Source organism: Abramis brama, assembly GCF_963993115.1.
Source record: "Abramis brama genome assembly, chromosome: 25".
Taxonomy (NCBI): Eukaryota; Metazoa; Chordata; class Actinopteri; order Cypriniformes; family Leuciscidae; genus Abramis; species Abramis brama.
The window spans coordinates 17,956,375-17,978,160 of record NC_139987.1 but is presented as its reverse complement, the minus strand read 5'-3'; the positions used below and the strand labels follow the sequence as shown (position 1 = coordinate 17,978,160).

The following is a 21,786-nucleotide window of genomic DNA, read 5'->3' as shown; positions in this document are numbered from 1 at the left end:
GCCAGACCTCCCGCGCCTAGTTACGGTTGCTAAGCCACGTTTGGCCTGTGGCGGTTTTCGGGCGTGGCTTAGCAAAGGGTCAATTGTGAATACACAGGAAAAGCTTAAAACCACAATTTTCAATCAGTTACAAACTGTATCCCTATTGGATGCATGTCGGTAAAACTGCAGTATTGAAAAATAAGGCCTCTATCTGTCCGGACAAAAATACATCTGTCACAGATTTCCTGAAGTATTAGTAGATCGTTATTGTTCAGTACATCAGGAAGTGATCGGACAGTGGAACAGTCTGTAATTTTACTTTTTAAATAAGTTAAAAAATGCTAGCATATGAAGACAAACAAACTGTCACTCTCTTAATAGGATTATAGATGCATGCATAAACGTTCAGGAATGAACAATCAAACACCCACAAGAATATACATTCAGACACAAAAGCAAACCAAATCATAATAGGCTTTACTGACAGCTTCCATTATTCAGATAAAATCCTTTATCTATTGTTACCCTTGTTTTTTCTGCTGATACCCCCATTGATGAAGGCCTTAGCATTACTGGATATATTTTCTGTCCAGGAAAATCCTTTTTTGTTGTTGCCATTGTAGAATGTGTAGCCAAACTTTTTTGGAGCAATTTCAATTCGGGCCGTGTGTGTGTGTGTGTCTGTCTGTCTGTGATGCAACATGTAATTATTGGATAATAATGATAATAATAAATAACAACAACAACTAATAATAACTGGTCTTTGTGCTGTACACTTCATATAATTAAAAAAATAAAACTAATAATAAAATATTTTAATGCATTACTTTTTTATTTTTATCAAATATATGAAGTGTTCAGTGCAAAGATAAGATTAATCAATAATGAAGTTAGTTGTTTTATTATTATTATTATTATTATTAAAAAACAAAAAATTGCACACAATGTATTAATTTATTCAATATTAAAAATCGTTTCAGCCCTACTCACAACACAGGACTTTGATGCAGGCTGCATGCAGGTTGTTCTCCGCTCTAATGAAGGAGCGCATTCCGATGACAAAGAGATTCCCAAAGCAGGTGATGAAGGCCATCACCCAGACGGACACCCGCAGAACCAGGCTGGCTAACAGGTCTTCAACTGATGAAATCCCATCGGTGTTAGGTTTACATTTCCGAACATGTGGGGCATAGGAACAGTACTGAAAATCCTTAAAATATCTAGAAAAAATAGATATAAACAAACAACAGATTACAAACTGAGCAGATGCAGATCATTACACAGACCACACAATGAGAGGTACGTACATGTGGGACAGATTTCCCATGGGAAGAAACATCTTGGTGGTTATATCAGGAATTTCAATGCCCTCCAGACTTCTGTTAAATATATGAATCTTGTATTTCATCCGACACCTAATAAAAGGGTCTTAAAAGCCATTATTTTCCTACGCAGAGCATGCAATGCTGATACTTACAGAGACTCCAGTTGAACCAGGTGATCGAAGTGACTGGCATGAATATGGAGAGCAGGATTATGGGATATGTTCCTGCAAACATTAAATGGAATATGTCAGCCAAAAATTATTATTCACTAATCACATTTCAAATCCATTTTTCTTTAAACAGAATTTTTTTCTTGCCAGCAACAACAGTGGATAGTTACCAGGAGTCATCAAGCTCCATAAAGGACATGAAACACTCATACGCTATATTTCAAGTCTTCTGAAGTCCATACATTTTTTTGACATCAACAGTGTCAACACACCATTTTTGAATGCAGATGTGGGCTATAGACAAGCTTAAATTCAAGTCTGTAAAAAGCTTGCACATAGGCTCTGAATACAGAGTACTTGTGTGGTGCTTTTTTCAGCCACCAAATGAAGACTTGTTTGTTCCATAGAAGAAATAGACGCACAGAGTTTTGGAAGGACATGAGGGTGAGTGAAAAATGACAGAATTTTTCCTCTTTGGGTAAAATATCCCCATAAAATTTTTATTTTGTCCTATTGTATCAATCATGGCATCATTTATGATGCACCAGTGCACCACGCAGTGCACCAACCAATTCAAACAATTTTAAATAAACGATGTAACTGATATTTGCATTACTCACAGTTTCTGCAGATATTTTAAACTCTTGAAAGTGTTTTTAGGAAGGTCGGAAAGTCTGTTGCAAGACAAATCTCTAAAAAACAAGGAGAAACAAACAACAATCAGATGAATGAAATCCATGTGCATACAAAGACATCTCAATTATTATTTAAGTGCAGAACGTTATTAAATCAAAATAACCTCTCAAATCAAAAGATTGTACATCCAGATTATGTGCTGCAGTACTCACAGTTCAACCAAAGATCCAAGAGAATGAAACATGCTTTCTGGAAGGATCTTGATTTTATTGTCATGCAGTGATCTGGGCATATAAAAATGAGAGAACAACAATGTTATTTTTTTAATGAGACTAAACTTCAACATTTTCAGTTGTGTGGAAAGCCTCAAAGAACAGTCACTGGTCCGTGAAACAGCCAGATGATAATGAAATCCTTCTGCTTTCTGCTGCATTTCCAGCTTATTTTTTCATCAAGGGCATGCTGACCCTGCTTGCAAAGATACCACCTCTCCCTCAAAATCTCATTTAAGATATGTCTGACACTTCCCTACATCTATTACAAAAGAGAACATCTTAATAATAAACTAATAGAGCCTTGAGAAAAAGTCTGGAATGGGTTTAGTTGTCGCTGTCAGAGACTTCAGTCTGTCCGAATAAAGCGAAATCTTTCTTTCATCACACTGTTCCAAGGAGACAATCTGCTTTCATTTGCAACAGTTTTAGGAGGAAAACAGTACCAGGACTACAAATTCACAGCTCTCTGAGAAACTGGGATTAGATTCCTCTATTTTTATACTCCAAATGTGATCAACAACAAATGAGTCAGCCCATATATAAACATCCCAAGGTATTGATTAACTTGTAAGAAAGTGATGGGAGTTAGATTTCTTTTTCCAAGTAACATCATCAGTTGCATCAAACTGTTACTTTGCCCAAAGCAAAATGAAAAGGAGAATAGAAAGTCTGTTTAAAAAAAAAAAGTCTAATTATCAAAAAGAAATAAATAATTGGCAGATGGAAGCCTCATTAGACAATGTGCAGCTTGTATCTCTGAAATGGAGACCTTTCAACATATTCTTCACAACTCAGGCCATCCTTAAAAATATTTTGGTTTGCCGTAACAGCCCCCCCCCCCCCAAAAAAAAAAGGATCGGTAGGTCGGACTATTTTTTTTTTTTCAAGATTCAATGTAAAAAAAAATAATACAATTTTGGTCATGGTGATTACGTAGGTATGAATTTAAACAAATTTGCATATCTGGACTTCACTGACAGAATGTCGTGCCAAGTTAAAGAGGTGTCGAGAGAGAAAAAAAGGAGAGATTTTGATAAAAAATAAAATACATTTATCTATTAAATAACAATTAGAAAACCTGTATAAACTGAACACCAAAGAATAATATTAACTATTGAGTGGTGGGGGTTCATGTGTAAGGGTGGCGCTGCCAATAACGCACCTAAAAGCTGTCACAAAGAACTAGGAAAAGTAATGATTATTAATATGTCAAATATATCAAGGAGACATTTCAATTGTTTATTAATAAACAAGTGTTTTCTGTGTCAAAGATGACTCGCGATCTTCGCAGCAGTGAACGCGCCAGAGAGAAATGCACATTTCATACGGATTATCCCAAGCAGAGAGCAGTCTGTTTTCTTTCGTTTTGAATTGTTTTGTTTAAAAGTACACATTTCATGCTTTCTATATAGCCTATAGCCTATTTCTCAGGTCTGTGAGGCAAGTAGCTTATACGCTGAGTTTCGGTTCATTTAAGAGACGATCTCGCCGGCGCCTCCGTGTCCTGATTATATTGCCTGTATTTCTTCTTATTTATTAAATCCAGGCAATTGGTTGATGAAACATTGATTAAAATTAAGATACAATTAATACAAAACGAAATTCACTTTAAAGAAAGGCTTTCTACAAAAACAAACTTAATGAAGTGGTCAAAATCATGTCTGCCCACTCCAGTCCATTTGTCTCCCAATATTTTCGGGATCATCTTATTCATGCTTTTCACTTTTCATATAATCAACATAAAATTAAAAAAAATATATATTATTTTATTTAAACATGAATATGAAACTAAATCGTTTTTTAATGACTGGGCTGCAACGCTTAGGCCTATTAGCCTACAGGCTACAGAGAAATTTAATGTCGGAACGTCTTACCGGTGAGCATGTGGGGGGAGAGATACGATTTTCGATCAATCATCGAATATTATTTTGCTTGATATTCCAATCCTTAATATTTGGTGTTTTAAATGCCTGTTTGAGATCTCTGCGAAAGTTTAAAGCAGTCTTGTAGTGCCGCTTTCAGAGCGGTCACGTCCGTAACAATGTTTATTCCTCATGCGAAATGCGAACACGAAAAATAAATTAAAATAAATATATTATGTTCTGTGGAGAGCCAACCCTTCTTCATCCGGTGGGTATATTACTTTTGGTTTGCCAGTGTAATTCATAGAATTACTAAAACATATTTTACCACCTAAAAGTTAAAGATTTTTTGTGTCACGTCCGGACCTTAACGCAAGTGTATTTCCCTCATATTAAATATAAAACGCATGTGTATACTGATATTTTTCTAACGTCTGGACTCCTTTATTAAGGGAGTATGGATGTATAAACAGACGTTTCAATATATTAGTATTAAATGCATTTTCTGATAATTTATATTTCAGGTTTTGACTACAAATGTCACGTCCATAACGCTGGAACTCCCCAATAGTAGGCTAATGTAAAGATGTGGTAGCATTGGATCTGGACAGGAAGGATAACTGCGACACAGGTTCGTGCCCCTGAGTGTCGTGATTTCGGTTTCATTTCGCATATAGCCTACAGCCCTTATAATCATAGATGACGCCACGGGTTTTTATTTAAAAGAAAGAGCATAGCCTACGTTTGTATGTAGGAGTATGGGCAATTTCTATTCACAATACTTAATAAAATATAATTAATATAATTTTACTGCATTTGTATTAGTTGTTTGAAGAGTAAAAAAAAAACATCGGTAGGTCTTAACGCAAGTTTACAACCGGCAAGTCGGTCGGACTAAAAGGGAAAAAAAATAATTAATTGGGTCAGTCCTAAATTGACAGGGTCGGTCGGGTTACGGCAAACAAGAATATTTTTAAGGATGGCCTCATTCGCAATCTGTGGTAGAATTGTGATGAGTGCAAAATTTGCTCTGGTAAACTGCAAAATTCAAAGAAATTATTATTGTGGTGAAGCAGGGCGGGGCAGAGAGCTGTGGGAGCAGAGCGAGGACAGTGGAGAGAATGATAATGTGCGAAATCTGCAAGACACACCATTCTTGAGTCCCACGGAGAAGCTCCAGAAGGATAAAAGGAGGAGTGATGACAGTGGAAAGGAGAGAGGTCAAGGCCTGGCCTGTTTGCTCCATTTTGTTTCTTTTTATCACTAAAACTTTACGCTGAACTTTGCTGGTTCCTGCCTCATTTCTTCCCTGAACTGAACACTGTTACAAAATGCATCAAATCAAATACTTTTTTTTTAAACAATGTTAGTTGTTAAATTGTTAATCTGACAATATAATTCGGATAAAAATGGTGAAATAAAATAAAATTGTGGAATAAAAAAAGGCAATGCATGCTGACATGTTTGATGCATTTTCAAAAGTGGTCCCAGTTGTGCCCCACAGTATATGGCATATAATAAATGTCCCAAATTTTTTAAACTCACAGTTAAATTAAGATTTCAACATGTGCTTGACATCATTCTCAACAAGGGCATCAAGCTTTGTTCTTCACTTGTTAGAAACACATGCATGCAGACACTCACATCCTAATGACTAACTAAGAACATGCATTTCCCTTTAGAGATAAACTGGGAGTTAAGAAAACATGACTGGCATTATAAACTAACATCTGTAACACATTCAATTAAACTGACTTTTAAATCAAATTTTATTACCATTATAAATTGAGATGCTGGCATCAACGTAAGCATATCACGTACACAAGGAAACCAACTATGGCTGAGGGTAAAAGCACAAAAACACTTACAGCACTGTGAGCTTGGTGCATGTCATCAGAGTGGAATAATTCAGCAACTCAACGTGGTTCTCAGCAAAGTCCCTGCGAGGAAAGACAAGCCAAGGAAAAGAAAAGAAAGAAAAACAGCTGTAAATTTAAAAAATACATATAAATCCTAAATTCGAGTACAAAATAACAGCACCGACAGCTGCAAAAACTCATCCCTCTACTCTGCCTGCAACAACAAAAATAAATTTGTTCAAGAGCCATAGGTGCATGACAACTACATGAATAATAAGCTTGCCCCATGCTGAAATCGTTCATTCAGTGAGTGCCTTTATCAGAGGACGTGACTGACTTTGATAGTGCCGCTGATAGTCTTTCTCTCAGAACTGTCAGGCTGGACTTGCAGATGGCAAATTGTCATTCAGTGTCGAGAGTATTGCAGTACGAGTGAGCCTGCTCGGATAAGTAACATAAAAAAACAGACCCCCTGGTGATGTCCACTGTCCATCTCTTTCCATTCTGACTATAATTACCAGAGTACATTGCTCACAGAAAAGCTGTAAATGAGTGCTCATTATGAAGGGAGAGATGGTCGAAAAAACACAGACGACACATTTGGCAAAGATACAGGCACTTTGAAAGAAGTTTTCATTGTTAACTCAAGATGTGTGACAGTCAATGGAGTTGTTGTCAGACCTTTGACTAAACAGCATAAGCAGCTTAATCTTGCCTATAAGCACCAACTTAAACAGGAAGAGAATGTCTGACTGACATGTCAAGCGACAAAACAAAAATCTGTTTTGCTCGCTCTAACCTGAAAAACTGGCAGATCCAAAGATTATTTCATCCTCAAAAGCATTTGTCGTTTCACCCAGGACCTCATAAACATGACTTTGTTTCCAAGTAGACTGATAATAAACTCTGTGTTCCCTTACTCAAGGAAGTTACTTAAAATCAGCCAATCAGATTAAAGCTTGCCAGAAAATGCTTTCCAGTTTTCGGTGCGATGCGCATCGGACATCAGTCATTGGCCTGTGGGCCAGTCCATGGGCGCCCTGTCTGAGAATAATCATGTTTCTTGGTTATTGTTGACTATAAAACTTCGGAGCACATATCTTTAAAGGTTTTCCAATAAGTGAGTGTGGTCTTCTCTGCAAGGTTCAGCTGAGCAAAGCAACTTATTACAGCAGCGTAAGTTATATTGAGAGGTTTAACTTGGACAGCTGTGGAATGCTGATATGATTTATGCCGAGTGAGATTTGCTAAATTCAAACCTACCTGACAGTCTAATTATATAGCAAATACAAAAGAGGATTATGATAGGGTCTCAATTGTCTAGAGTTCAGAGACCATCAGGTAAGTGTTACGGACTCTCTCTGTTTGTAAACCTCAGAATGACCTATTCAAATAAAGCAAAGAGCTTGATGACTAATATACTAATGGAGATATGGGTATAAACACACACATACAGACATATACAGTCGCTTACACAACTGAAAGTAGCAACAACAAAAAAACTTCCCGGTGTACCAAAACCTTACTGAGAAGTCAGTTTGATGATATGTTGAGGCCACTTGGATCAAAAATAAATGCTTTCTCTATACAAGATTCAGTGCAAATGTACACACACAGAAATAAATGGACCACCCAAGAAGGCTTTAACATTATTAAAGTATCATACAGCAACACTGTAACACTAACAAATATCCTGTTAATTTTACGGTAAAAAACTGACAGCTGTGGTTGCCAGAAATTCACTGTAAAAATACGGTGACAGTGTTTCCAGTTTTACAGGATGCCTGTATATTTTACAGCACATTTCATTAAGTGATATAATAGAACTACCAATTTTATGTCAAAGCAAATATTTTTAATTTAAATTTTTAATTAAATTGATTAAATTTTAATTGAATAAAAACTTACATAAATCATATATGTGAATTGCCAAATTATAATACCACATTATTATATGGCTAAACATTAGCCATTCATTAACAAATGAATAATTTTTCAAATGATAGATGTGGGGTAAACTGTACCAGATGCTTTGGGGTAAGCTGTGTCAGTGGCTGAACTGGCCAAAATTAGTTACGTTCTGAAACCGAGATGATTAAGGATTTCTGGCACAAAATGATTAAGGATTTTCCAGAATAAGATTATGTAGAATTATGAAGAAGCTACTTCAGCCTGGGAAAATTGCACAGAGGGAGTAATATTTCCATGCAACCTTGATTAATGGAATGTTGAATAATAATATTTGTAATTCTTTTTATAATCATGAATTTAACATTTTTTATGTTTCACTATTTCATACACATCTGAATTTTTAATATATTAAAATGTATTCCTGTCTCATTTAAAATAAAAAATAATAAATAAAAAAATAAAAAAAATAAAAAAATAAAAAGGTATTATAGTGAACTATAAACGTTTTTTGTTTTACCTCATCTCATTTCTCCTTGATAGAGGACAGCTACTGGCACAGATTACCCCACTCTCCCCCACTGAATTTAGAGAGAAACATCTAAAACACAATCCACTATTGTGTGTATGTTACTAAGAGGGGAAAAATGGGTCAATAAAATGAAGTACTCACAGCCAGCTGAGCAAGGGCATGTGCTGACAGAGACTCGAGTTGGGCAGCCACATCAAGGACGTGTTCACCATAGATCTGCGATTAAGCACAAAAATTATAATCAACCACCTAAAATGGCAATCCAGCCTCGATGTGCAGACTGTCACAGCAAGAGCCTTGAAGATCTTTATTGTAGAAGTCAAACAAATCCCCTGCAGCACTTCAAGGTGCAACTGAATCAGTCTCAGAGGGAAAACAATCAAGGCTTTCTACTTTGTGCTATTAGACGACAAGTGTTCTCTGTTTCACAAGCATAATTAGCTTTAAATTAGTTTTTGTAAAACGAGTCCTTAGTTATTATCAACTAACTAAGAAATTAGTCTTAACCTCTGAAAGGAGGTCATGCATATAATCAAAAACACCGGAAAATTTGAAATTAACATTAAACATGCATTTAGCTAATTATGCTTATATAGAGAACAGTTTCATCTGTACTCATAAATGCTAAATTAATGGAGTGCTTGTTATGCAGTGAGCACTTGTATTACAAATTTACAATGTAGTATTTATTTTTTAATAAATTGGGCAAAAAGTAATTTTCTGTAAATACAGACTCCCGCAAGCTAAGCTTTTGCATGCAATGGCTAAACTTAAACAGAGCCAGGCAGCTGGAAAACGTTCAAGGGATTTACTACTGTTATTTCAGCTATTATCCAGGAATCACAGAGCAAAGTGAACTGGCTGGAGAAACATTCTGGGCTAGTGTATAGTCTCTTCTGGGATGACTTCAGATATCTTAATTCATGAAAGGTAATCTCATGAGGTACTTTTCTTTTGATTATTTGATTATGTATTATGTCAATAAAGTAAAAATAAATCCATGTAGCCTACAGTAAAAATCTATTTTTGTATTTATCATGATGAAAGTTTTTTGTTTTTAGACAAATGTCTATAGCACCAATTTGTGTGAATTATGTAGAACAACCCCAGCAAAGGTTTTGGCAGAGTCTAGGCCACACACACACACACACACACACAAAAACATAAATTGGAGGTGAACATGGATGATAAGATAATACCAAGAGGAAAATAATAAAATATAAATTAAATCTTTTCGGTGAGGAGGGGGGAAAAAAATTAAGAACAAGTATTGTGATGGTAAAACATTTCCTTATTTTACTCTAGTTAGTTTTGGCACATAAGTTATCACAAAGCAGGCATGAAAGCCATAGGATATTAATGACATTAGCCTTCGGGTAACCCACAAGTTTCAAATTTCTTTGGGTACAGACAGTTCTGTATCACGGTGAAAAGATCTAAAAGTTGTTTTGTTGCAAAAAGAAAATTGGCTGTGTTACAGGGTTAGTGATCCCTAGATCCCTTTCTTTGTTTCTTGAATGACGTCTTGACATTTCCTTGACATGACATTTCCTTTTGGCATACTTGTTACCAACAAGCCAATAAACTCAGATGTGTCTTTGACATATCAAATTGTTGTGGGAATTGATTTCATTCACAGTGACTGGCAAATTCTAAACAGAGAAAAAGTAGTAAAAGTAAAAGATAATATTGCTTAATTTCAACCTCCTAAAACAACATCCTATAGTTTTCAAATTCACTTGACTGGTCAGACACAATTGTATCAGAAACAGGGACAAACTTGATAAAATTGATAAAAGAGATATAGATATATATATATATATATATATATATATATAAAAAAATATATAGTTAATTCCTTAGAGAGTTAACAGCTGATTAAACTAAATGCCACACTTGAGAAACACCATGAAATATTTTTAAACAGCAAGATACTTACAGAAATGTCAGCGACCTCAAACCGATGAACGCATCACGGGTGATGCTTTTAAGTGGATTGTGATCCAAGACTCTGAGGAAAAAATAATAATACAAGAACGGAAGTGTCTTTTACGAAATGTTAACCACAGGAATACATTGTTATGACGCCATATTTTACCTTGTGTGTGTTTTTTGTTTTGTTTAGTTTTTTGTTTAGTTTGTTTTTTGCATGATAGAAAGAAATATCTTAATGGCACATCTTTTGTCAGTGACTGTGCTTGTTCTAAAGGTGCCCAGCCTGCGTGTGTGTGTGTGTGTGTGCTTCTGACTGTGCCAACAAGCCACCCAAGTCATTCTCAGCTTCTTGTTGTTAAATCACAACTCAGAGCTATTATGCCAAATTTAATTAAGTATTTATTTTTAAGGAGACAGTGCCTCGCCAGAAATTTAAATGAGAAAATAAAATCAAAGTACACAAAATAAAAACAAATATTGCAAAATATGGTATGAAATGTCTATGAAGTGTGTAAAGCCAAAGTGTAACAGAAGTACAAGAAATTAAAAATTAAACGTAAACTAAAATATAAACATAAAACAAAGAAATACATATAAAAATATATCCAATAAAATAGAAATATAACAATGATAAATGGAAATTAATATTACATTTTGTGACTGATATTTGATGCAAAAGATCAAGAAGAAACCATTTTCCCTTTTGTAATTCATTAAATGTGTTGTGATGCATACTCACAGCCAGTTTAATTTGTGCAGATCTCTGAATACACCCGGGCCTAAATAGGTTATGTGGTTTTGGCTCAGAAACCTGCATAAAAGACAATGTTTAATTAGGGACACAGACTTGAAATTGATAAAAAGCTCCATTCGCTGTCAAGTTATAGGCATTAAATTGTCCAAATGATCGATTTTCGGATATAAAAATAATAAATGGTCCTATTAAGAATCCAAATGAATACGAGCGCTGCAAAACTGATGTCTGCCTCACACACACACTGAGTTTCATCTGAGATGCTTTCAAATGAACTAAAGGAAGATTGGAAGAGTAAAGAAAAGGTAAAAGATCGTAATTCCTACAAAACTCTTTAAGAAAAATTGATAATTTAATTTATCATCCAGACCCACTAGACTGACTTTCCCTAATGACATTACATCATCATCTTCCCAGGATTAGGTTTGTCCTCATCCTGCTGTTTATGGGAGCAAGGAGATCTCAGAGCTGCTGTGAAAGAAAGACAATTACTATATGCTAGTCGCAAAAACTTTGTTCAAACCACCTTAAAAAATAGCCTGCACCCACCTGGCCCCACATACAAAAAGATCTACAGCCCAAAGAAGCCATTGTGCTCTGCATCATTGAACAAATAATGCAGTTTTGTGAAAGGGCGCACACTGTTTAATATTCGACCGGAGACTGTAATTTCTCATCTCTGGGTCTGAACACCTCTTCCATGACCGTACAATCTCTTACTGGCTTTTAATGAAGGAGCAGTTGCTTATACAAGTCAAAGAATGAAATTGCAGAAAAAACTAAACAGAAATATTATTCATAATCTTTTTGAAAAGGTAATCTTAAGTGAAAGGTAAGAGGAGTACTCACAATTTTTCTAGAGTGAATAGTCCACTGAAGGCATGGCTTGAGACCATCTGAATTGTGTTGTTCTGAAGAAACCTGTTCGAAAAGAAAGTCAGAACAAATAAGTGCTGAAAATGTTCATGGATACTATTATTCAGCTGTGTTAATTTGGACGTCTGACACCATAAATGGCTAGATATTCAGCTGAAGTCTTTTAAATAAAAAAAGCTGCTTTATGCAAATTTTAACCATATGCGTTTGCATTACTTATAATATACTTCTCATGCTGTTCACTATTGCCGCGGTTGGTTTTGGTTCACTTTTATTTTGTAGTTTGCCTTAGCCCTATTTCATGTTCCTGTCATGTGATTCCCTTATTCTGTAACGTAATCTTGCCACATGCTTCCCTTGTCTATGTGTTATGTTCTCATTGGTTCATTGTTTAATTGTTCACAGGTGTCCCTTGTTTAGTCATTAGTATCTGTGCATAAATAGACCTCATGTTCCCATTGTCTTTTGTTTTATTCCCTGTTACTGCTGTAGGTGAGTTTGTTATGTTCATGTTTATTTCAAGTATCAAGTCAGGTTTTTGTTCATGTTAAATAAACTGCACTTGGGTTCAGTTCACCTTCATAGACTACTGTTACAACTATAGCAGCCATTATAAAGTACCTAATCAATACATCATTTTTACAAGCCTCATTTACAGTGTTACAACAGTGGGTGGACTGAGACTATTCAATTATTTACCTGTCATAACTTTCCTTTCGTCATGCTCTTGATGATTAAAGTACAGTCATCTAAATTTTTTCAGGAAAACAAGGCCACAAAGTACTAGAACATTAAGTGAAAGTCACTAATAATAATTGTGTATGCCTACATGTGTGAGACAGAAAGCAAGCAGCATTTACATGTATCTTTACCTATTTACTTTACAGGGATGGACCATAAGCTGATAATAAATTTGAAAAAAGGGACACACACCATCTTTGGCAATCAGGACACACACCATCTTTGGCAATCAGCACCATACCCACATGTTATTTGGTTATTGAGGTGATCTTGAAAATAATCTGAAAATAAGATTAAGGCAAACAAGGCTATAAAGTATTAGAATTAGTATTATGTTACTCATAATAATCTCATAAGGAAGACACAAATGAGCTTCTGCATTAATACAGAAGTGCAGTACATCTTAGGTGATCTTGAAAATTTTTGAAAACTGATTTTCAAGAGGATACCCCAAGATACCCTCCAAGCCCTGATGTTTTGGCCTTCATCCCAAAGAGCTAATTAATTGGGCAACAGGTGAACGGCATGATCAATCAAGTCTCAGAACAAAAACACAATGAAACAGCCAAAACAGAATAACTGAATATAACCATTACTCTGCGAGGTTGCGAGGGTAAATTATCTCTACTTGGGGCTGCAAGACATTTTGTGGTTTCTAAGTTTAAAATTCATTTTTGTTGGGTCCATGAGCCAGAATATTTTCTGAAAATGCAACGGTACATTTTTAAGAGTCTTTAAAGTTGTTTTTTAATGCCAATTTCTGACCATTTACTCTTGAAATACATATGAATATGATGTCAACTCTCTTCGATCTTGTCATTTTAAATATATTTAATAAAGCAACCAGATAAATTTCAGATAATCAAATATCAGCCTAAACAAAGGAAGGAATGATGGATTTGATTTGATGATTTTTGGTGTAAACATTATAAGAATTATTATTGGACTAACATCAAGAGTGGGCCACTCATTCCATAAATATGTGCTGCATTTTCTCTCTGCACTGTATTGTAGTAGGCAAAACTCAAAAAAAAAAAAAAAATTTTAAAAAAGAATGCAGTGACGGCAAAAGTTGCCATGAAATTTTCAACTGAAGTTATGCCAGTCTTGACTGAACTGATTTGTATCTGGAGAGAACTACAACTGCCTTTCTTTATTTTAAACAGAATATATATAGAGAGATAGAGAGATAGATAGAGAGATAGATATAGATATAGAGATAGATATAGAGATAGATATAGAGATAGATATAGATATATAAATATATAAATTAAGGTTTGAATAAAAGCTCCAAGATTTTGAATATAATTTAGGAAATAGCCTCTCTTCCAGATCCTATTATTTAAATTTGGAAGAATGATGATAATCTCATCTGCACTTTTTGAGGGTGCAGAAGAGCTTAAAAAGGAATGTGCAATTCAAGTAATATGAGATCAGAAGCATGCTCTCAATTCAGAAGATTCCTCCAAACTGTGAGGAACATGTTGACCCCGTGAGAGTTGCAGAGCTCTGAAGCTCTTACCTGCAAACATTATCAGCCATCACCACACGCTCTCAAATTCAAAAGGGAATTTAGTGGTGAGAAGCAGTGAAGCATTCACGGACATGCTAGGAAGAACTGTGCGCATAACTGAGAAAGACTGAGCTTTCTCTGAGCTCACGATATTAAAACAAAAGTATCTGAACAATTCAGGGATTTCATAGGTTAGTGGAACGTAATGAATTTTAGACATTAAGGGCCAACAGCTTGCGCCAGCGCAAACCCTCTTTTGGCATTAAAAGCTGTCAGACATACAGCGAAGAAAATTGCGCTGGACAGTTATTTTTGTGGCTGACCTTATTGCATATGAATTTGTAGGAGTTTTCCTTTCAGACGCAAAATGTATGGGTTGAAAGATTTTAAATAAATCATGCAACATGGTTTACAAAGGTTTGTGATAGTAAGTTTACTGGTATTTTTGTGCCATTATTTAATGCCCAAAAACCATGTCTTAACCCATTTTGTGCTTGACATGGCAGTGATAGTTGCGCTGCTCTTGGTAGATTGCATTGATCATACTGGAAATGAGCTGCCTGGGTCTGTGTTCTTTAATTTGCGTTTTGCCACTAGATTTTTTCCACTCCCATCTGAGCTTTTATGAGATTGTAGTCTCTTGCTAATTTGTCCTGTTTACTAAATCTGGCCCGATAAATCCCATAATTCCGCACATGCATCATAATATTGGATCACAAAACCCTAAAATATATATAAGATATTAAAACCAATAGGCCAAAACTGCTGTAAAATTCTGAACACAGAGGACCCGTCAAATATAGTGCTTAACATTCCACAGACGGTCCCAACAGCCCTTCACTGTACCTTTTAGTTTTATGGCCTTTAAAAAATGTATTAGTCTGTGGCTTTAAGAGTATTTTATCCTCATCACCACATGTGAATGCCAGTTTTTTTTCCATCATCACTCAAAAATATGATGTGCAAGTTAAACTGCTTTATGACAGGGTTTAAAGTGTGAGTCATACCCGGTGTTGAACCTCTGCTAAATAGTTTAAATAAGTCTATTCAGCTGTTTATTATTTTACGCATTGTATCTTTGGTCTGTCATCTGTCAGATATTTATGAATCATACTTTTTCAATATCAAGTGAAAAAACAGGATTTTCCAAACAAAGTTATGAAGTTCTGCACACACATTAATGTGCTTTGGAATTATGCGTTTCAAGATATGCCAAAACAAAACATTTCATCGACACAGTACTATCAGACAAAAGATTCTGAGCTGATAGACTGTACCAAAAATTAGAGTTCTTCTGCCTGGCAGAGATCTAAATTATTTATTTAACCATTTATTTTACTGTCTGGCAGAGACAGTACTCAATTCTCACTCAATTCATTTTCACTCGCTTGACATCTTAGATCTCACTACGGGACTCGCCTCTGCGGGGCAAAAAAATGAAGCCCTATATTCTGTAGATGCCCTCTGCAAGCCCATTCCAACTGTTAAATAGGGTGGATATAAAGACTGTTCTCAGTTCTAGGCATAGTCTATAGCCAGTGGTGTCTCTTCTCTTTATTTCTGATAGGGCACAATTAATCAGAACCCTAACTGCCCATCTCGTCATCAACTAATCATTCATGTTAAGAAAAAATAAAGTGAAAACAACCACATTGATGGGTGCATATCTCACACAGTGCATTTTTTCTCACAAAGAATAACAAATGCATAATTCTCATGGTGAAGTGTACTACAAGACAAGATAAATCATAAACATCTCAAAAACAAGACGAAATAAACAGTGCATGTTCACTACAGCCAATAAAAAGCAGTAGGATTAAATCAGCTTAACACACCATTAACATCCATTTGAAAAGAAAGTATGCACGAAAGTATGACCATTATATGCACACTTGTTTGTTACTTTCCAGTCGAGATATAGCAGCCCATTAAACCAATTAAATTTCAGCTGAAACTGTCTCTGATGACTGGACTTTCAATTTTCAAAGTTTTTTCATATTGACTCCACCAGTATAATGGTATTGCTCATCAGCTCAGAACAATCTGAATTATGAATGAAGATTTAGGCCTGAGCAGTAGATTATGTAGACAGGAGGAAGGCTTTCTTGCTGCACTGGCCAATGGCCTAAAATACTTTTAAAGTGTTTTATCGATGGCCAGCAGATCGGTGAGATATTGCACTCATCTCCCTCAGAGAACCAGGGTTTGAGGCGTGACCTAAGGCTGAGATATTTTGGTTCATCGGATATTGGAAATTTAACAGCATCCATAAATTTAGGCATCAACAGGAACTGGAGATACACAGCAAAAGTAAAACTGTAGAATGACTCAGAAGACATTGGCTGAAGACTTTAAGCAAATGCAATGGCAATGTGCATTTTATACTCACAGTCTCTGCAGTTGTGTATATTTGGAGAAGATGTGATCATCCAAAATCCTAATCCTATTGTTCTTCAGAGACCTGTATAATTATAAAGCATTGAATTACAAACAACACCACATTACTATCAGAACATTCACAGGCATAGTTAGTCACAGTGGACTGTCACAGTTGGGTTGCAGAAACGAGGATGAAATAAAAGCTGGATTCAAGTGCAATGGTCCAATTTATTTAAACACAAAGAAACTAAGCACACTGGCAAAGCCTATACACTGACGAGAACAGACAAAGAACTGAACAAAAAAAAGACCAAACTAATCAAAGAAATCAACATCAGTAAGCTAATCAATCAGTCACCAAGAAGACAAATCAAGAGCGGGAACAGAAAACAGAGCAAAACCAACTCATAGTAACACAAATAGAGATAAGACATATCAGAATGCTGAATTGGACATTTTAAGTATCTCCTTTGGTGTGCACAGAAAAACAATTGCACATGTTTCGAAAGATATGAGGGTAATTTGAAAGTAAATCATGAACAGAATTGTCATTTTTTGAATAAATTCTCCCTTTAAGGAGTCTTTTCATTCCACAAAGATGAAACAATGTGGATAAATTATTGGATACAACTTAAGTGACCACTGATATTCATCATCTAACATTCCTTCATTCTCCAAGAACATCCCCAGAATCCAAAAGATCAACTCCAGAATCCTTATTCCAAAAACCATAAATTATATTTAAATACCTCTTCCACCCTGTATATCTCAATATCTTCAATGTCCAGATCACAATAAAAGTATCAAAAGCACAACTAGAATTAATGTAGAACAACTGAAACATAATAACCAAACAAAACAAAACCCCACCTTTCAGGCAGTGCACATCATTTTTCTTTCTTTTGGTAATTGTACAGTGCAAAGAAGCTCTTTATCTCGTTAAGCTTCATAATTCAGTGCTTTAAAGCTCTATGTCTCACTGATGTCAAATCTGTACTCCTCTTCTCCAGCTACAGATTAATAACCTCTAGTGGAAGCAGAGAAGTAAAGCTCTGCAGTTGGCTCCCAGTTTGATGTACTTACAACCAAGTCACATTGGAGGAGAAGACGGGTACGGCATGCAGGTTCTTGTCCACACATTCCACCTCTGTCTTAATGCAATCACATCTCTCTGGGTACTGCTTCAGAACTATAAAAGATCAACATAAACAAACATCATAAACTCAGTTACCTGTTAAACCTGTTAAAGTAAATCTAGTACATAAAGCTGTAAAAAATAAATAATAATAATTGTTGCGTCTTTAGTTTGCTTACTATTGTTAAGTTCTAAGTTCTACTATCAGGAACGCATAAACAATCATACAGTAATTGATGATTTGCATTAATGCATTTTTTGTTCAAATTAGGCCTACACTGAGAAAAATATATTTTTTATCCCTTTTGTCCTATTTCTAGCCATTGATCTCTCTTTCTGTCCCCTCACCCTCTTTTAAATATTACCATTTTTTGTTAATGGGGTCTACTAGAATATGGTTACATCATTTAATGTTTAAATAATTATTTTATTATAATTTGCATTGTTGTAGCACCTGTTTTCACCCTTAGCCTAAACTAGGGTGACCAGACGTCCCGAAATCTAAGCTGTTGTCCTGAATCCCGAATCCGGCCCTAATTGTCCCGAAAATTATACTAAAGCAAAATCTTGAGTAGTTATTGTCTGATAAAACATTAAAAACTGTCCGTGGAGGCTGAGTCGTCATTGGCTGCAACACTTTTTGATGTTCTACAAAGATACCAGGCACGAATTTATATGCATTGATAAGTGAGCACAAGTTGCAGCAGCCACGAGGACAGTGAATGTGCAGCAGCCAGTCGTAAAGGAGTGATTGATTGGTCGCAGCACTGTGTGCAAAAAAATACTTCGGCCTAATGTCTGATGTCGGATTACACAAAGCACATAATCTTCACAATTATTTTGTTTTCTTATTTAATGACTGACAGTTTAGTTGTAACAATCATTTTGGCGTTTCTATTAGCGTTAGGCTATAGCCTGAAAGGTCTGATTTACGCACTGTTACAACATTTTTTCACAATGACATTTGAGTCCATGATTTTAATGTTGTTTTTTTGTGGTAGACTAAAGACTAATGACAGACTATTGATCTTTGAATAAAAATATGTTTGGTTTAGGTTTGAAATTCATTATTTTTTATTATAGGCTATGCAGTCTAATATGTAATGTAATGCCCCTAACCATAATCGGCGAGAATCAGCTCCAAAGGCTTCCTGAGGCACTGTGAACATAACTGTAACTACGCAAACTGTGCCATCAGTTTTGCCAAATCAGTTCAAGCCTGAGTTCTCTCCAGCAAGAAGAACAAGCTGATCAGCCCGAACCACCTTCACAAACACTACATGTACCAGGGTGGAAAAAACACCTTCTCTTGGACATGGTGACTATAGTGACAACAAATGCAACTCAAGTAGGTGCCAGTTGCATAAACATAGCCACTAACTTATGAAATAGTCTGACCAATAGGCAATTAGTTAGTGTTAATCAGTTTTACTTTTAGGATTCAAACAAGACCAATCTACCTTTTTATGTAACCGGAAAAAAAATATGACCCGTCTTGAAGAAAAAAGTAAGGATAAATGATAACCTTAAGACTAACCAGTACTGTCAGCAAATGCAGAAGCAGTAAGTAGTTTTACTATGGTTCATGCCCACTTACCTGCCTTTCAGCAAATCTGTTTTGGGACGATTACGAGGCAAGTGTCGCTAAATTAATATTCATGATCCATTCCATATTCATAAAAGTTTATAACGTTCCCTCATTTTTCAGGTCATTACGAGGCTCCTGGTAACAACAAAAATTTCAAGGCCAACAGACTTTGAAAGCAAATAGATTTCCAACCAGATGCTTCTACAAGATCGTAAAACTCATGCAGATTTATGACGCATTACAGTAAAATGAAACCTATAGCATTTCTAGCTTTAAAGGCAACCAGTAGGCTATTGAAGGTTGTAAATTCATGAAATAAACTCTGGACGAAGAAAAAAAAGACTCTCTGATTTTCTGTCAGAAAATCTGAGCCTGGCCCTCACATGAAAATTGCAGTTGAGTTTTGGACTAAATTTTTTGGATGAGCCTCAAGATAACATCATGTATGCTTATCTATTCCTATCTTTTCCAGAGAAAATCAGATCAAGACCGGGACACATACAGCAGTCATTAGGAAGGTCCTGTGGCTCTGCCTTTTTTATGGTGCGATCAAAAATATCCGCCCATCCGCTGTTGTCCCCTGCAAAAAGTAAAAGCAAGTCTTTGTAAATAATGAAAAATGACACTTTAAAGAAAGAAATGACCTAAGAAAGATGTCAGAATGTCTCCCTGCAGAAAAACTGATAACATCAATATTGAATAAACATCAGCTCCTAATGTATTTTAAAGTGTTAACATAAAATTTTGTCCCAGTTGTAAGTCTGAACCTTACTTTTCAAGCCTATTTTAAATGGATGAAATGCTTTAGAACTGAGAACAGCATTAAAGTGAAAAAGACAAATATATGTGGCCTCACCGCAGTGTTCCTCATCTGCTCCGTTTTTGCAGTCTCTGTGGCCATTACACTGAAGGACCTGGGGCAAACACACACTCATGTTCCCACAAGGGAACTGGCCAAGAGGGCAACCTTCTGTCAGCGCCCTGTTAGCCATCATGGATGCTGCTGGCGGCAAGAGTGCAGAAGGAGGAAGAGAAGGAAAAGTTATAAAAGTACAAAAAGGACAACCACCGGTGAAAAGCTCTTTAAATCACCGCAGTGCTTTGTGCTTCCATCAGGGCAAAGTAGATGACTAGAAGCCCTCCAGCTTTGGTAGATGGAAAGCACAAGCCAATGCGGATGATTGTGCACCAAAACACAGCAGAGTTCGATTGAGTTTGACAAAAGATCTGAAGATTTACATAATATTTATTTTACCATCCTAACAATGCACGATTACGGCTACAGATGCTGCAGTAAATACAATGACGTGAAAAATCAACACACACAGTGCATGACGACAATGCTGTATTCAGGGTTCGTTCGGGTGCTTGAAATCCTTGAAAATGATTGAATTTTGATGTTGTGTTTTCAAGGTTTGAAAAGTGCTTACATTTTGGATGCTTGAAAATGCTTGAAATTGTAACTGCATTTCTTTCACAACAAATACATATCTGACTGAATGGTTAGTTTATTAAATGGAGAAATAAAATGTAGCCCTTCAGATACAGAGCGATTTGCGCTACGCTGGCCAGAGCAAAAGTAGGCGAAGTTTTCATTTTGATTTCGGCGTTTGTTTGGATGTCCCGTTTTAATTGGCCGCGCGGGTAATCGTCACAGAGCGCAGGGTAAAAAGATGAACTATGCACTACTGTGCGCGCGAGCTCGCCAATGCTGCGCTCCGCTTTGGTCGACGCAGCAACAAAACGTCCTCGCCGGCGCAAGCCATTGAAATAAATGGGTGTCATAGCACAGCGCATTCCGCGTCCTGGCTGAAAGGGCCATTAGTGACTGAGAGTACTTGGTGTGAAAATGTAATGTTAATATTGCATGTCCGTTATGGCGTGTTCATTTGTGGAATATGCAGTGAACATAGCCAAAGTTACAGCACAGTAACTGTAACGTTAACTACCCGCAAATTAAAACCTGCAAACGTTAGCCCAGTGTATAACAACAATCGTTGATTACTGAACAGAAATCGTGTCAGATGGAGTGTCATACAAGTAGCATAGCCTACTGTAAGGTTGAGGATGGCCTTAAAATGTTTATGTCTTGTTAATGAAATATATATATTTTTTTTTTTTATTAATATAGGCTATTTTATACCAGTGCCTGTGCACTGTCAGAGTCTTCTGGGTTAAAATGGAATTACAGGTTGTTGTTGCACTGTCTCAGAATGTGTCCCAAATGTTCAAAACCTGTCTTCATATTTTCAGCCCTTGAAATTACTTCAGTTTTACAGCCTGAAAATCACATTATCTGGGAAGCAATATTTGGAC

General features: G+C 36.0%; 1 protein-coding gene across 3 annotated transcripts in view; it reads right to left on the bottom strand.

Moving 5' to 3' along the window:
- The window catches only part of rxfp2a (relaxin family peptide receptor 2a), a 43,815-nt gene that overhangs the window by 6,911 nt on the left and 15,118 nt on the right, over window positions 1-21,786 (bottom strand). Inside the window, exons 2-15 of one of the 3 annotated variants that reach the window (XM_084104161.1) lie at window positions 20,327-20,470; window positions 19,973-20,050; window positions 17,831-17,936; window positions 16,758-16,829; window positions 12,088-12,159; window positions 11,224-11,295; window positions 10,489-10,560; window positions 8,691-8,765; window positions 6,119-6,190; window positions 2,326-2,397; window positions 2,098-2,169; window positions 1,460-1,531; window positions 1,290-1,361; window positions 973-1,202 (exon numbers count right to left, since the gene is read on the bottom strand). In XM_084104161.1, coding sequence (XP_083960287.1) covers window positions 973-1,202; window positions 1,290-1,361; window positions 1,460-1,531; window positions 2,098-2,169; window positions 2,326-2,397; window positions 6,119-6,190; window positions 8,691-8,765; window positions 10,489-10,560; window positions 11,224-11,295; window positions 12,088-12,159; window positions 16,758-16,829; window positions 17,831-17,936; window positions 19,973-20,050; window positions 20,327-20,470 — 1,281 coding nt within the window. Of the gene's footprint in view, window positions 1-972; window positions 1,203-1,289; window positions 1,362-1,459; window positions 1,532-2,097; window positions 2,170-2,325; window positions 2,398-6,118; window positions 6,191-8,690; window positions 8,766-10,488; window positions 10,561-11,223; window positions 11,296-12,087; window positions 12,160-16,757; window positions 16,830-17,830; window positions 17,937-19,972; window positions 20,051-20,326; window positions 20,474-21,786 lie in introns of all 3 variants that reach the window. The other 2 variants (XM_084104160.1, XM_084104162.1) reach the window with 2 other exon arrangements.